At 38.0% G+C, this 17,090-nt stretch overlaps 1 protein-coding gene across 1 annotated transcript; it reads left to right on the top strand.

Moving 5' to 3' along the window:
* The first annotated feature begins 3,342 nt into the window (after positions 1-3,342).
* LOC137872950 (formyl peptide receptor 2-like) lies at positions 3,343-13,068 on the top strand. The gene is made up of 3 exons (XM_068711490.1): positions 3,343-3,461; positions 8,958-9,138; positions 10,313-13,068. The coding sequence occupies exons 2-3, from the start codon at positions 8,965-8,967 to the stop codon at positions 11,180-11,182; spliced, it is 1,044 nt and encodes a 347-aa protein (XP_068567591.1). The 5' UTR covers positions 3,343-3,461; positions 8,958-8,964; the 3' UTR covers positions 11,183-13,068.
* Positions 13,069-17,090: the final 4,022 nt, after the last annotated feature.

Below are 17,090 nucleotides of genomic sequence, written 5' to 3' on the forward strand. Positions count from 1 at the left end.
TATTTAAAACACCGTAAATGTGTATTTCAATTATTTACAAATTGTTTTTTTTATAACACTCTCACAATGACGACACTGTCAATGTTGACATTAATAAATATGATGTTTACGTGTTCACTGTTAGTTTAGCTGATCATAATAACATTTGCCAACTAAACACAAAGTACAACCAAAGAAAATGTGAATGCCAGAGAACTTCGACTATATATATATCGACTACTTCGAGATATATATATATATATATATATATATATATATATATATATATATATATATATATATATATATATATATATCATGCATTTGCAACCACCCCCTGCAGGTTTCTATAACAGAGATAATGTTGGGGTTAATTTGACCTGGCAGTGAAAATGGAGGCTATAAGGGGTCAGAAGTGTCAAGTTTAGATCATTTCTTTCTTTGAAAACGTGAGACGAAGTATTTCTTACTCCCTCCCATCATGTTTCACCCCATTTCTCACACACACACACACACACACACACACACACACACACACACACACACACACACACACACACACACACACTCACACTCTTTCTCACTTCCCCACCTGTGCGAGAAATACAGATACTATTTTGACGGGAACCTTTTATAAACTCCACCCACACTTAGCAGGGGAGGGTTGCTTGAGAGTCCGACCAACATTACACTCTGCAGATGCAAACAACACAGCAGAATACTGTAGGACAACATGAGCAACAGAAACAAAGGATGACAGCCCTGGAGGCTCTGGAGCACATCCTTGATTACGACGGTGAAATAGAGGAGGATGTGTCTGAAGATGAAGACCATCTTGAGGTCAATTCAAATTATAATGGTGCTGATTATGAACCATCAGATGAGGAAACGAGGAAATGAGGAAACACAATCACACACACACACACACACACACACACACACACACACACACACACACACACACACACACACCTCGTTCATTGTGCTCATCTCTTGTTCATTTTTGTAAATGTCTGTTTCTTAACACTATAAATGAACATAAATGAAGTTTACTTTCAATACAAATCCTTTTGTATTCATTTGGCTTGATTTTGAGTGAGCGGGTCAATATGACCCTGAACAGCAGAGGTGTCTCATCGCTATTTATCTACATCACCCCATTAAAAAAAGAAAGTTTCAAAATGTACGAAAATTTTTGAAATAAATACATGTTATGGTAGACTAGTGCAATTTATATCTAGGTTTTTCCAAAGTACCAAAAAAATGAAAACGAGTGGGTTATCCTAATTGAACTATGATCTATGGAGGGGTAAATAACTCCATTCCACTAAATACTGATTGAATTGTTAGTAATGGAGTTGGTGATGAGGTACAAACTATATTTATTAGGATTTTTTAGGTTTCTGACCACTTTTGGATGATTAAACATGCACCGGGTCAAATTGACCCGCGAACATTATGGCTGTACCTAAAAGAACGAACATAACAGGAGGGTTAAGAAAACTGCAGGGAAATATATATATATATATACATAGAGAGATACGTTATAACACTTATAAAGTCTATTTATATGCAGCAAAATTGAGCAATAGCTAAATTCCATTCACCTCCATTGTTTTGGAGTGGATGCTGAAATCTTGTCGACAAACAAAACTCTCTACAGCACTAGATATCACTACAGGTGGGTGAATTGTGCTTTTCATAGCTGTTCCCTGAAATTTAAATAAACCTAAAATAGAGCAGAACATTCTTTTCTACAAACTGGCAAATATAGCAAGGCTTCAAAATCTGGTGAATCACAAAGAAGCAACTCCACTCTTTGCCACTAGAGGGCATTATAAGCGGGTGAATTATATGTTTGCACGCTGTCGTATTGAATGCTGGGAATCTATATTTTGATGTGCACAAAGCTAACCAAACGTCTGCATTAAATACTTATGTGGGTTGTCAATGACATAATGCATTCCTTTGTTCAGCACTAACACACAGACTCTTACTAGAATCTTAATCTTCACTTTTATTGGAGTTTTAGAGTGAATACATTTCTTATTTCAGCCTTTTTGAGTAGAAACCATGAATTTAAATTACCACAGATTTGTGTGACAAATATTACCTATGAACAATATTAAGTCAACATGTAAAACAGTTTTGTTTGAAATATGTGTTTAAAGGAAATCTGCTATGTTTGTTGAATGACTTCCTCTCTCTCATTTTATACCTTCTGGCAACTTCAGGAGGTCATGAGCTCTGTTCAGAGTGACCTGATTGGCCGAGGGGACAACGAAAGAAGGCGGGACATTGAAACATTTCCTGAAAGCAGAGGAAAGTTGGAGGAAAACAAAAAAAAACAGTGGTTTATTTAATCTGATTAAAATCACTTGTGACCCACTGAAGGTGGCAGTAACTCCCTGTTTTCTGAGGCGCTATAAGGCTTGTTATTTATTCATCTGCATTCATGTTGATTGACACAAACAGCTGAACATTTGATGGAAAAAAAAACCAAATATCTAAGAAAATTATTTATTTTTTTATATTTTATTTGTTTCTTTTTTTATCATTGTTACTCCAGAGTTGCATCAGCAGCGCTGCACTTCCGTGGTTTCATTTTTCTTCTTTATTTTCTATGACCAGAAGCCAACTATATGTGACTATTTACTGTCAACAGCAATGAGCAGTTTATGATGTGTGGGAACAGAACATTAGGTTGCAATCAAGTTCAAATCACTTCTACTTTAAAAACAAAAACAAAAGTTCTTTCTTTTTTTGAGGAAATTGGTAAATCCCCTTCAAAACAGTGAGAATTATTTTGTGAGAAAAACTATGTTTGAATAATTCAAAGTCCAACATTCACCACGATGGATTGTTTTGTTTTCTTTGTGGAATAATGAAGATTATCTAAAGTTATTTTTGTAATAACAAAAAGTCATCGACCCAGTTTAGAGGAACCTGATTGGCTCTCAGTCTCTGTTGGATTAAAACAAGACGGTCATCCACTCTGTCTGTTTATATATGTGTGTGTGTGTGTGTGTGTGTGTGTGTGTGTGTGTGTGTGTGTGTGTGTGTGTGTGTGTGTGTTGAATACACGCAGACAAAGTGAGTGTGACTGTGTGAAGGAAACAAAAAGCATTCAGACAGGAAGATGCAGCCAGAAACTCATGACATAAAACAAGAGAGAGAGAAAGAGGAACATGTGTGTGTGTGTGTGTGTGTGTGCGTGCGTGCGTGCGTGTGTGTAAAAGAGAGAGAGAGAGAGAGAGAGAGAGAGAGAGAGAGAGTTGACACACACAAACACATGTCCAGTTTTTGGCAATAAAACCACTTGAAGTAACAATGATACGGAGGAACTTCACTGTGCATGAACACACACACACACACACACACACACACACACAGCTCATGAAGATGCGTCTCCACTTCTGTCTCTGATCACTGAGACCGAAGCAGCCGACCTCATCGCTGTGATATCAGTTCAACGTCTGCAGGTAAGAAATCAGGAGGCTTTCTCAGACTACTTTTCTGATTTCACACAGTTTTCTATACTTTACTGATGATAACGATATTTATTAAACACAATCTGAGGGAGGCGGGGTTCATGGTTTGCACAACCGGAGATCAATCTGGTTTTCAGATCCTGTATGTCGGAGATCTAACATTGTTGATTATTGACTGATAATGGTGATGTAGCCCCGAAGATAGTAAACACACAGTATGTAGCAGAAGAGTGGTGCAGCTATATTTTGACTACTATCTGCAGCTGACTGTGTGTTTGTGATGAAAGTGTGCAGCAAGAGTCCACCTCTTTTACACTTAAAAGGGACAATGAATGCACAACGTGTAAAATTAAGAAATGAATTATTGTCATTGTTCAAACATTGAAACAGTTGGGTTTTTATTTTTCTCATCTTTTTGCCGAAGCTGAAAGCAGGTCAGAACAAAAATCTGTGGCTTGTTGTCGCTGTGAAAAAAAGCTTACAATGGTTCAGAACAGGAAATCTTTTTTGGGTTCAGCTCGTTTCTTCTTTCCACCACAACAAAGACTGAATTTGTTTTCTGCTCTGTTGCGTAAGTCTGGACGCGATCATATTTCAATTTTGAATTAGTTAAATTTAGCACAAACAATTCCTCCAAACGTTACTTGCGATACATTTTACTGCTCATTGGTGAACGTTTACATAATCGTCTTGCAGACTAACAGAGTTATTGTGATGTTTAATCAGATCAGTTCCCACTACAGTTACTCATGTAGCTCACACAGCGGTTGGAACTTTGCGGTCGTTTGAATCGGAGAGAGGGTCGGAATTGAAACGGTGTTTGTGGTGAACTGTGGTTTGATGAGATGCAGTGGGCTCATAAATGTTTTCTTCTGTGGTATTCAGTTGTGCTTCCAGAGCAGTGATGTTCAGAGACACTCAGTTTGTCTCTGTGGGTTCCAAATGTTGCTGTCATTTTTTTTTAAAAATCTGCTTCACGTTAACGTCTTTGCCAAAAAATGTAATGCCAACAACAACAGTGACTCAATCTATTTTCTTTTATCCGTTTCATTCAAACATGCACATCTGCTGGGATGAAATCCTGTGTGTGGCAGCTCTTCATGGGAATTGTCCTCTGGTTGACAGGAAGTGATGCGTAAACACAGAGCTGTGGCGTACCATCCATTGATAATTCTGACATTTTTATTATATTATTTACCATATATTGTACATGAAAGTTCCAACTATTCATCACTGTTTCATCACTTTTTTAGGAAATTACTTCCACCTTTTTCACAGCCTTTTGCTCTGCAGACATCTTGGAGTTGTCATTGTAGCAAAAGCACAAGTGTTGCTTTAGAACAGAGGTCTTCAACAGGGGGTCCGCGAACCCAAGGGGGTCCGCGGAGGTACTGCAAGGGGTCTGCAAAATTTTTGTTTGATTAGACAATTTTTTTTCTTTTCTTTTTTCCGAAACATAAATCTGTCCATTATTTTAATAGTTCAGTATTGTATGCAAGATAACAGGTATGTTTATGCATGGCACTAGGCCCAGTATAATATAAAACACAGTTTTATACACTATATATAGTAGGGGGTCCCTGCTCCATCTCTCTATCAGTTTGGGGGGTCCTTGGCCGGAAAAATGTTGAAGACCCCTGCTTTAGAATGTTTCCTCATATAACGGATCGTGTGATATTTGATGAAAAGCATTTTTTCCCACGAAAGCCAGAAACACGTGTCAATTTCTGCTCATTAAACTTTTTCAAATAATCGTCCGTCTTCTTGTGGAACAACTCAGTTAGGTTTAATACAAGATGGTGAAATACGTAGTTAGGTTTAAGAAAACATCGTCAAGTACTTAGTTAGGTTAAGGCAACAAAACTACTTAGTTAAGTTTAGGAAAAGATCGTTGTTTAGGTTAAAATAACCACGGAAGTACCGTAACTACATTACGTGACAAATACATCGTTGTCTTCTCGTTTTTCACACGGGGAACGAACGGTCGTTTCCTGGCTGTTAGATCACAGTTTGTCGGACCCATCCACCTCTACCCGTCCTCTTGTGTCCGTTATAATTTGTCGTTCATGATTACATGGATTAAAAACAAAATTATTTCTTGGTATATGTATATTTTTTTTCTAGTTTTAGCTACGAATGCTGGATGTGACCAGCCTGCACCCGTTACATTAACGGTGTCTCTGTTTTATTTAAGCATCGCAGAGTAAGCACAATACCAATCTTTAATGCTAATCATAAACATAAACATCACGACTGCAACCTTTCGAAGCTGGACGTAAGTAACATGTTCAGCATGTTAAAAGTCTGAACAGACTTTTCACATCACATACTCAGACTTGTTTAAAGCAGGAGAAGCACAAGTGGAATAAATAACATTAACGATGGCCGCTTTCCATGTAGGTGAGCCAGAAGCTCACTGTCACGTCTCACTGGGACACTTAATCACTCACACCTGTGATTTTCCTGCTTTGATGAGTCAACCAGTCTGCTAACATAAAAAAAAAAATTAAAATATGATATAACAAATACATATTAGTCCATTGTATCCCTTTAACTTCTGCAATATTTAATGTCTTAAATTGCAATGTTTTTACTTGTATAATTACTTATTTGTATGAGCATTGTTGGAGGAAGCCTGAGAAATAACAATATCTGTAACCGTTGTGCGTTAAAGACTTTAAACTTGGACTGAAAACATTCGTCACATTTCTATCTCATCACAGGTGCCAAATATTGTGAGAACACCATTTATTTTTGTACAAATGTCCTGCCATGTCTGAGGAATATAATAAACCAAAACCAAAAAGCTACCAATCAACATTGTGTCTCCTTGTTTCACAGTACGATCATATGGAGGATTGTTCACAGCCGGTGTCAGGAACATGAGGCAAACGTTTGAAACAGGAATCACCTGTTGGTAATCAGAGCTCAACGAACCTCACAGAGTTTCTCTTCCCGTCTTGAGAAGTCAAGCTCGTGTTTGCGTGTGTTGTCGTTAACCACATTGCATGTGTGCAACATGTAAAAGGAAAAGGTTTGGTTTAAAATAAATGTAACTTTATTCTTAGTGTTTGACTGTGTCACATATTATTTCAAACTCAGACAGACTATAAATCTATTTCATCAAAATGATCAATATGAATTCCCATTTACATGAAGTCCCATTTACATGCTCCACATGTATTTATATATATATTTTAAAGTCTCACAAGCTGAAAACAACAGCAGTATCACTGTTGCTGCTGTTAAAGATAAAAGGTGTGTCTATTGCACAAACACAGACGGAACTGATATTTATCTTTTTAGTAAGAATGCAAATTTGTAAATGTTTGACCTGAGATGTTACAGAGATAGATTATTAAGCTGTTGTGAAGTTTGTTTGGTTTTTAAATAAAAGGTTGATCTGTTGTTGCAGTAAAAGTAAAAGTAAAAAATGTAACCTATAGGTGAAGGCAAAACAGTGTGAACATATCTATTGCACACACCCATAAATGCATTTTAAGCCATCACACACACACACACACACACACACACACACACACACACACACACACACACACACACACACACACACTGACATGCACATAAATATAGAGACGCTTCAGTACATTCTCAGACATGGAAAAACAATGACTCAGCTTTATTCACAAACTCGTGTTCATTCATACTGTGCTGTCTGTTAACGTCTATTTTCAGAGCATCCTTTGCAGATTAAGGCTTGTGATTGGAAAAGTTCACTCCTTAAAAAGACGTGTTTCTTGCACATCGTGATAGTGAAACTTCTTGAGTGTTTTCATCGTGAAAGTAAAAGAGGAAGTAACCCGAACCCATGCTACATTCAAGAACTCTTTAGATCATCTTTGGTCGACCTAGATCCTCTTTGTGCTGCGTGACGAGAGAAAACAGGAAGGAAACGGGGAGTTTTCTTATAATGACAAAGCTGTATAGTATACAACACAAAATAATATATTCTTTATGATCGTTCTGACGAAGCAACACAAGATAACCAGCTTTCTCCTGCAAAACAAATTCACTTAAGATAAAAAATAAAGAGTTTAGATTAAATGAAAGTTAATGGACAAACTTGGAAAAACACACTTTGTGGTAATGATATGGGAAGCTGTAATTTTGTGATTTCAGCAGATACAATTGACATAATTTTCAAGTTCATTGTTGCTTGATCCAGTTTGATTCCCATACAATTATTAATTGATCAATAGGAACTCCGGCTTACATGCTCCACAGTGAGGATTATTTCATAATTCTTTTTAAAAAGAGCAATTTTTTTATTTAAAAAAGATGGTTTCCAAAAAATGATAAAGGTCAGAGAGCACCCACAAATGATGAACAACAGAGCAGAAGTGCGTCGCATAAACACTGCTATCTTGAATTCTATATATGAAGTATGTTCTGTTCACATCAACTACATTGTGTGGTAGATTTTACATTTTATCTTACTTTATTCTGTGTCTTCTTTAAAAAAAAAACTATCTTGTGTCATCCTATTACGTTTTCTTCACTCGTTTTTTCTTTAGTAGCTTCAAAGTTGTAAAAACAGAATCACATTTATATTCAAAATCAGCTTTTGAAGTTATTTGATGTTTTCATCGAGAGAAATATTCAAGCCCAATACTCCAATTTTTCTTCTTGTGTATCATTAAATACATATTTCCCCCAAATTAAGCCTGACTACATTGTAACATTGCCTCAAAATTATCTTATTCAGCGTTCGGTTGTAGTTAGCTCCGCCCTCTTGTGTCACTTCTGGTTGCAAAAAACCAAGATGGCGATGGCCAATGGCTCCTTCCCCACTTCCTAACCCCCTATTTCCAGCGCCCTTGCTTGTACCTCAACCATCTTCATCTGTGAAGTTAATTAAATGTTGCGGTTTCAGCTGACACAAGTGACATCAATTGGAAAACTTCCTGCTGAGTTGTTGAGTTATCTTAATATATTTTCCTACCAGTCGTCACTGCGGTCAGGTGAACTGCAAAGAGTCGTAGACTGAGTCAGCTGCTTTACACTTTGACGGTCTACTTCAAAACTGTATTTAACTTGCATATTTAGTTAATGAAATCTAATTTATCAAATCTCTCCTATCACAACAAAATAAATGATGCACAGGTTAATAATCAAAACAACAACTTGTGAGTTTAAAACGCTTAATCTATTGCTTCAAGTTAGTAGCATTAGCTTGCATTTAAAAAAAGCATTTGTAGGATGTTGGAAAATCTAAATGAGTTGCGTGAACATATATTTATTTTGACTGAGATACAGTAAGTCGATTTATTTAGGTTTTTGGCTGGAAAAATGTGTTTCATAAGATACAAATGACAAAATTTGACCCCCTTTCAGGCCCTACAGAGATAAAGCCTTTAAATTATCCACTCTAACACTCATGTCTCAGGTCGTCTTCTTGCATTTTCTTCCTCGTTGTCTGTTAGAAACAGGATATGATCAGTAACATTTTGATTTCCTGTTTTCCAGCCAAGCAATGTCTCTCAACGCCTCGCTTTCCGTCCTCAAGCCTTCCAAGAATGACCAGGTGACAGCGGTGGACGTCGACGCCATCTTGGACAACGTCTCCATCGCCATCTACAGTCTGACCGTCGTGCTCGGCATCACGGGGAACTCCATGGTAATCTGGGTGGCCGGATTCAAGCTCAAGGTGGGTTCACAGTGTGTGATGAGTTAGAAATAGGAGGGGAAAAAAACATGTTACCCTGAAGCTCTTTGTCCTGTTCTTGTTCTGGGTACGGGGAAAGTAAAATCTGAGATTGAATTTGGAAATGATTCATTTTACAATCAGAATCTGTATCAGTTAGGCCCGAGAGCAACAAAAGCCGCACGATTGAATCATTTTATCCTTACTCAAGTTAGCATGATATGATTATCATGCAGCAGGGAGAAGGCCATAATGTCGTACATACTGTGAAAACGCCTCCAGTTTCCAGAGCAGAGGATAGTGCATTTTTTTTTCAAGATTTTGAAAATGTATTTACTTGCAGATTTGTTTAATCTTTAAAATTTGGCTGGGTGGTTAATGCCACATTTTTAAGTGGTGTGACAAACTCATGTATTTGTGTTTACAGCTAAGCATACATGGTTATACTGATGTGTGATACAAGAAGAAGGAAGTTAGAATGTATTGCAGTTCTTTAGAAAAAGAAGAAGAACTAAAAGCTGTGATTTTTAAAATTAGGAGTGTGATATTGTGAATATAAATAAATATGTGTAAATGTAAAAATACGCTGAAATCTTTTCTGCATTCTGTAAACCAACTCCATACTTATTATACTCAAAGAATAGCTTTTGAAGCAATATATTTTTGGATTTCGCACAAAAAGAAAACAAGAGCAGTATTTCATTTCTAGCTGACAGATGTCATCACCATGGTCAGGATGGGAGGTGGATGGGTCAAACAAAGACTAGCGGCCCCACAATGTTGTTCAGTTATTGTCAAGTTACAGTTGTGACATTTTTTCTAAATCTAACTATGTGGTTTTGTTGCCTAAATCTAAGTTTACGTATGTGCTGTAAACCCAACCATGATGTTTTTAAATGTTTTAAAATCAATTATTTCTATGGTGCCGACGTGTAATTTCAACGTATAACATGCCACCACCTCATAATGTGCTGTTAAGACCTCGTGGCCATTTCGGTGAGATTACGTTGGTTTTTGTATGCAAACTTTTGTAGACTTATTTAAAATGTATTTGTGAAACGTAATCTAGACAAAATACCCTCAAAGCATAATTGTACGAGAACAAAATACTAAACAATTCTCCTCTTTCCCTCTTTGTTCCCTTTCCTTGTTTTCTTCTTCTCTTCTTCCTCCTCAGCCAAAGGTCACCAACGTGTGGTTGGTGAATCTGGCGATAGCGGACCTCATCTTCTGCTTCACGCGAGTCTTCTCGCTCACTAAGAAGCTCTTCTTCAACAGCTGGCCCTTCGGCGTCTTCGTCTGCAAGTTCAACGGCTTCTTCAAATACGCCAACATGTTCTGCTCCGTCTTCCTGTTGGCTGTGATCAGTCTGGACCGGGCGCTCTGCATCTGGCAGCCCGTCTTCACCAAGCGGCGACGCACCCTGTGGGCCGCTAAGTTGGTGGCCGTCTGCGTCTGGAGCGCCGCGACCGTCTTCAGTGCGCCGTACTTCGTCTACCGCCAGGTCTACCAGAAGAACAACCTGACCAAGTGCTCCCTGGAGGTGAAGGAGTCCAACAACAATGCCAAACTGGTCCTTTACTCCATACGCTTCCTGTGTGGCTTCATGTTGCCTTTCATGGTCATCCTCATCTGTTACATCCTGGCCGCAATTGGCATCCGACGCACCCGCCTGGCGGGGAAGTCCCGCCCCCTGCGCATACTAGCATCATTGGTCATTGCCTTCTTCCTATGCTGGGCGCCGTACCACTGCCTCCTGCTGGTGAAGATGGTGGACAGCAAGAACACGGTGGTGAAGATCTGGCACCCTGTGGCGAAGGGCATCGCCTACTTTAACAGCTGCGTGAACCCGCTGTTGTACTTCTGCATGGGGCTGGACGTGAGGGGGCGGTTCAGGCAGAGTCTGGCGGGGGTGTACAAGAGAGCTCTGACGGACGACATGGACGGGCAGACGAGCCAGTCCAACGAGCGCTCTATGGACGACAGCGGCGGGTCGAAACAAATTTCTTTTGTCGTGGCAGGAAGGAGTCAGACAACATTAGATTGAAGTTTGAGTCTCTCTTCCAGAACACATTTTAGAGCATAACAGGTCCACACTGAAGTATTTTCATGCAGTTAGATTGTTTTTAGCGGCATGCAATTTTGATAAAATCAGAGTCATTTTCTCATAGACTTCTATACAATCAGAGGAGTCGCCCCTGATGGTTATTGGGTTAGGGATGTTGCAAGTGTAAGACAGTACAGTACAAGACAGGGCATTTGTTTTGAAATAACCACACAGAAACAAGTGTAATCTATTGATACATATATTGCATGTTCATTTTCAGAAAAGTATTCATAGTAGGCTGGACTGTGAAAGTTTTATAAAATGCCACCAGCAATATGGTAAAAGGAAGTGATGGAAAAAGTTTCCGTCCCTCTAGGCAGCCATTTATTTCAGTAAAGTATGAAAGTTGTAGAGATCTGAAACTTGCTTTAGATGCATAAGCCATTACAACAGAATCACAAATATAGTTTCTGTTGGTTTGTTCAAAATGCGATCTGGCATCAGTCAGATGCAAACACTTTCATTCATATCAGTCCTTTCATTAGTGCCAGTGCCTGTTTGTCTTCTGTAAAACAAAAACAGGACTTTCACCCAGGAGACCGCTGTCCGTGTCCCATGTGAGACCAAGTCAACAATGACTTATGTGCTTCTGCTACGTAACTTCCTGACTTTACTAACACCATTTGCGTAACAAAAGTAGCTATTTCACATTACAAACGTAAGTATTTCAACCGAAATGACGGCATTTTCCTAAGCTTAACCAAGAAGTTAAGTTAAGTAATTAAACCTAAAAACTATGTAAACCTACGTTAGTAGTTTATTTTGGAAAGACAGCGAGTCACAGGACTATCGTGACAAAAACAAATGTAGCAAAATAAGTCAACGTTTACTTTTAGTTTGAGTTGGTTTAAGAGAAGAAGGTTTTAGTAAAGAAGGTTCTGCTCATGGCTGCATTACTGCAAGTAAGAAAATGTGCCTTTCTTTCTCAGACATCTTTATATACGAGGAACATGCATGTATTTAATTATCTTTAAGTACTGAGACTCCTTTCTGTTGTAGTTTAGATAACTTTAAGTATTATTTACTCCTCAAACTGCATTTGAGGAAAAAGTGCAACATTTGAAAAATTGCACTTTTGTAAATATGTCCTGACTTTACGGTGAAGAGACTGATTGGCCGGATGTTGATACACTGATGTCAGATTCACATTTTCCTGTAACGTTGTGTTTTGTTGCATGTGATTGAGGTCACAGATGGAAAGTGGAACTGTGGTGAGTCTGGTGGACTAGGAAAGATGGAAGAGGGGGAAGTGAGATTATTAAAAGGAAAGCCAGTAATAACTTCTGTCTTCTGTTCAGCGGTCACACTGAAGGGCAGGTCCCTAATAATCTGTCTTTTGGTTTTACATCCATATTTTTTATTTTCTGCCATCAGCGACTCTCAAAGGGGTTTAAAGTGTGTAACTGTAAGCAGCTCAGTGCAGAAATGGGCAGAGCATTTATGGCTTTTATGGAACACACGTGCATATGAATGATAATAAAATTAAGCCTAGAAGCTGTTCGACCAGCACAGTGAACGTCGGTCCTTAGCAACCGGCTCATAAAACACAGCCGTACCTGCTCGATAGACTACTAACACATCACTAAGATACACGTCTGTGCAATTGGACTGTTTATCTTTACGTCTGCTCTTTAGGTTTAATTGTATTTCTGTTCTGCTGTGTGCCGTACAGAAGCAGCAACACGTTGAATGTTATGAAGCCCGCAGTGTTTCACTTTGATTTCTCTGTTCTACTTGTGTTGTTGAAAATTTCTGTTACACATATGATATTAATTTGTAAATATGATTATAATGAAACTGTAATATAAAAATAAAGACTTTTTAAGTTGTAGGCAATCAAACAGTTTATTTGTGCAAAGGTGTCAACACAAAGTGCCAAAAGCTGCAATAGAAAGCTGTTGTAGCGCCTTCAATACTCTGTTTAGATGCCGTCTTCAACCATCCCGGATCATAAGTGGTAGTACTGTAAAGCATTTTAAGAAAGTAACATATTTCAAGTTTGCTGACCGTCTTCTTTAAAGAACAGCAACCTGGCTCAACTCAACTTAATGACGTAATGTTTGCCTCCAGAAAAGCTCAGAGATGCTAAAAACAAAACATGTGAGATGCCGGCCCGTTCTCATTCCCAGGGCGTCAAAAACAAACGCTTTGTCACGCCAGAAACCGACGCACAAGTATTTACGATGTAAACCCATCAGTGTCATTAATCTGTCTTCAGACGCATGCGTGTGAATCTGAATTAAAATGTGGTTTAACACTGAATCAGATCCTTTAGGAGAATACTGATCGACACGTTGGTAAAATCTGAACTTAGTTATGTAAGTATTCCTATTACACTCTTTGAACAGGATTTTCAGGGGAACACCGATCAGCTTTGTTATGTCTAAGCTGTAATTAAAATGTTGTTTAACATTCTTTGGTCCAGATCCAAGTGCCTTACCGGTTGTAGTTTCTGAAAATACCGTAGCTCTATTTTGGACTGTTATAATCACCAGGTAGATAACTACCAGGTAGCCCAAATACAATTATCTTCATCTTAATTATCTCTAACACAATTTTAGTATTGTCTTGATTAAGAAGATGTTATTCGGTTGATCTGAAATTGATGACGTCATTTAAGAAAGTTGTTTAAATGCACCGATGTTCTTAATCCCATAAAAGACAGTGGACGGACATATGATGATGCATACTCTCTCTGAACCATTAGTAAACACTGCCACCTGGGTATGAAGTAGCAGATTACAGTTTCTCACTCACACCTCAAATCTACTGAGACCATACATACCTAGAGACAACTCACAGGCACACTTCCAGTAAAACTGCAAATTCTACCAAAACTGGGGTTTGAAAAAAAATAAGTTTAAAAAATGGCATTAAAATACTCACTGAAATATGAGTTAGTTTCACTGCAAAGTCACTTATGGCTTAGCTCAAAGTTGATCAAATTGAATTTGAATGTGTGTTAAAACTTGTTTCGGTATCCAAACCAACACATAAAAACATGATATAGAAAAACAAGACCTCATTGTTGGAGGCAGTTGTTACTTTACAAAATCAGTGAGGTTGATTGGCTACTCAGTAATCATGCAGTGTACAAATTAAGGGGATTTATATGGAAACAAAGAAAAGCCAGAATTTCCCCATCCCATGACACTTGTTTTCTACGGTTTTATAAAATAAATAGACCTACTTTTATGCAGCAAAAATGTCTTTGCACTCAAGTCCTATACTTTGAGTTTCACATAAACACATGATAATGCGCCTGCTCAGCAACGGAACGTTAGTTCTTCGTGGTTCTCTCCTGGTTTTCTCATTTGTATTTAAGTATATATATATATATATTAGGAACATTAATCTTGTTCAAATTTTGTTCAATCAATGAACAAAATTCAAAACAGTAACAAGTCCAATTTTGTCAAGATTCATTTTTAAATGGTTTTAAGACTGGATATTCGTCTTTTGTCGCTCCAGTTTATACTATATTCATTAACTTTGGTAACAGTACACATGATTAGAAAATTTCAATGGTGACTCACAAAGCTCTCTCTTAATAATATTTAACGTTTAAGAAATCCATGTTATGTTCATGTGTTGTTAAATTCTTCCAAGAAATTGTGCCAGAGATGACTGACAGAGTGCAGTTAAGTACTGAGAAAACTAGTGTCCATTATGGTCAAACAAGAAAAAATGGCATAAAAACAGCAAGTCTCTATTTGAACATGCTCAATGTTGGGCTTTTATTTTAAAGGCAAAGCTGTGTGTTCCTTTCTTGTTGTTGTAGCTCTCTGACGTTTATTATGTCAAGTTATTAACTTAAAAAATACAGACCACTGCTGTTCTCAAACATTTTGGGGGGATTTACAGGAACATGTGCAACAGTTTCCAGAATTTTGTTGTGTTTCTGTGTGTCAGGTCTTGTCCAGACAAACCACAGAGTGAAGATGAAGGTCTATCCAACTGTGATAAAGCTACAACTGAGACTTTGATGAGTCAGTGAAAAAAATATCACCGAATAGCTGAAATACCTCAACAAGGTCTAGTCTTAAAACAATGTTAAAACTGCTGTCCTGCTTCTGCATTCAACAAAGCTTCTACTGAACATGAAGCAATGTCACTTTTGCACCTGAAGATGTCAGCATTAAATAATATATTAAACTGTAAATCTCCAGTGACAGCATGGTCCATATGAGATTCATATGTGCAACAGAGTGAAACTACCACAGACCATAATGTAACCGTGTAACAGTAACGAGAATCAAAGTTTTTTTCGGTTCCCTTTTTCATTTCCTTCACCTCCATCTGGACCGACTCTTCCAACACAGCCTGGTAAGTTGAAAACTTTATTTTTGATAGTAAGAGATAAAATAATATTAAACAGTCTGAGGAATAATTCAAATATGTGTCATGTGGATTTAAAAATAAATAATAAAAAAAAAAATGTATTTAATAATAAATAAAATAAAAAATAGGAAGAAAAAAATGTTGAAATTATAACAATTTAACTAAAATGTACAATGACCAAAAATCACTTTTTCATACAAATACCTGCAGTGATACTGTATCATAGTGATAGTGTATGATGATGAAGGATACAGAATTAAAAATACATGGAATAAAGTATTAAATGCTTAAGTGTGTAATGGCTTGGCAAAGTAAACATTATTACTTACTATGGTATTAAACATACCATAATTAATTACTATAGTATAAAATATATTTCCTGACAATCTACTGTTATATTGACTTCAGCATCAGTCAAACTGACATTTCTTTCTATTTCTGTGCAGCTGTTGAGTCAGATCAGTTCCTCTCCAGCTGAGGAGGTTTTTGTACGACGGTGTATCACTGTGTGAACGGGAAGCTGTTATCTTGCTGACAATAATAAACTCCTGCATCTTCAGTCTGAACTCCACTGATCGTCAAAGTGAAGTCAGTTCCAGACTGAACCCCACTGAAACGATCTGAAACTCCAGTATGACGGGATCCAGCATTATAAATTAAGAGTTTAGGTGATTCTGCTCGTTTCTGAAGGTACCACTGTAAGTCATCAGTAACACTTGAACTGGCTTTACATCTGATGGAGACAGTCTGTCCTGGAACAACAGACTGAGATCCAGGAGACTGAGTCAGGATGATTTCTCCTGATGAATCTGGAAAACATGAAAAAGAGCAGAAGGGTTATTGAGACAAATCCAGTTTGGAGAAAGATGATCAACATCCAAACAGAAGAGTCTCATTTCTTCAACATGGAGAACAGATGGAAGAAGGTAAATGCTGCTTGTTTCACTGTTTCTCCATCACAGCAGAACATCATTGTGGTGAAGCAAAGTTTTCAGAAGAGAGTCTCACCCTGAACAAGGAGCCCCAGGATGGTCAGCAGTAGAGTCAGTGACATCATCATTGTGCTGCCGGCGTGTCAGTGTCTCTGAAAGGCCTGGACAGCCACTGATCAACACTGGCCTCTTAACGGCTGGGAGCAGAGAGGCAGGACACATATGCAAACACTCAGAGTCAGTGAAGTGTAGCTGTCCTCAACACATCATCATGTTTCCTCCTCACTGCTGACAGCTTTGATCTACACATTTACATATTTACATGTGGAGGACATTGAATGGTCTGGTAGTGAACTGATCCAGTGACTTGTGGACAGTTTTTTTCCGTCTTTCCAGTTTGGTATTATGTTCTTTTAGGACAGTGATGACTGATATCAATATTAATGTGGGTTTGACATGTTTATGTGTTTGTAATATGGAGATTTCACCAAGTAAAGCTGTGATGAGGCCTTAAGGAAGGCAGAGGTTGAGGATCTCAGATCGTTTGTTTGAGAAAATCAACGAGAGGTTTTGGA

Source organism: Cebidichthys violaceus, unplaced genomic scaffold (genome assembly GCF_023349555.1).
Source record: "Cebidichthys violaceus isolate CVI_PGR_0920_01 unplaced genomic scaffold, fCebVio1.0.p SCAF_16, whole genome shotgun sequence".
Classification (NCBI taxonomy): Eukaryota; Metazoa; Chordata; class Actinopteri; order Perciformes; family Stichaeidae; genus Cebidichthys; species Cebidichthys violaceus.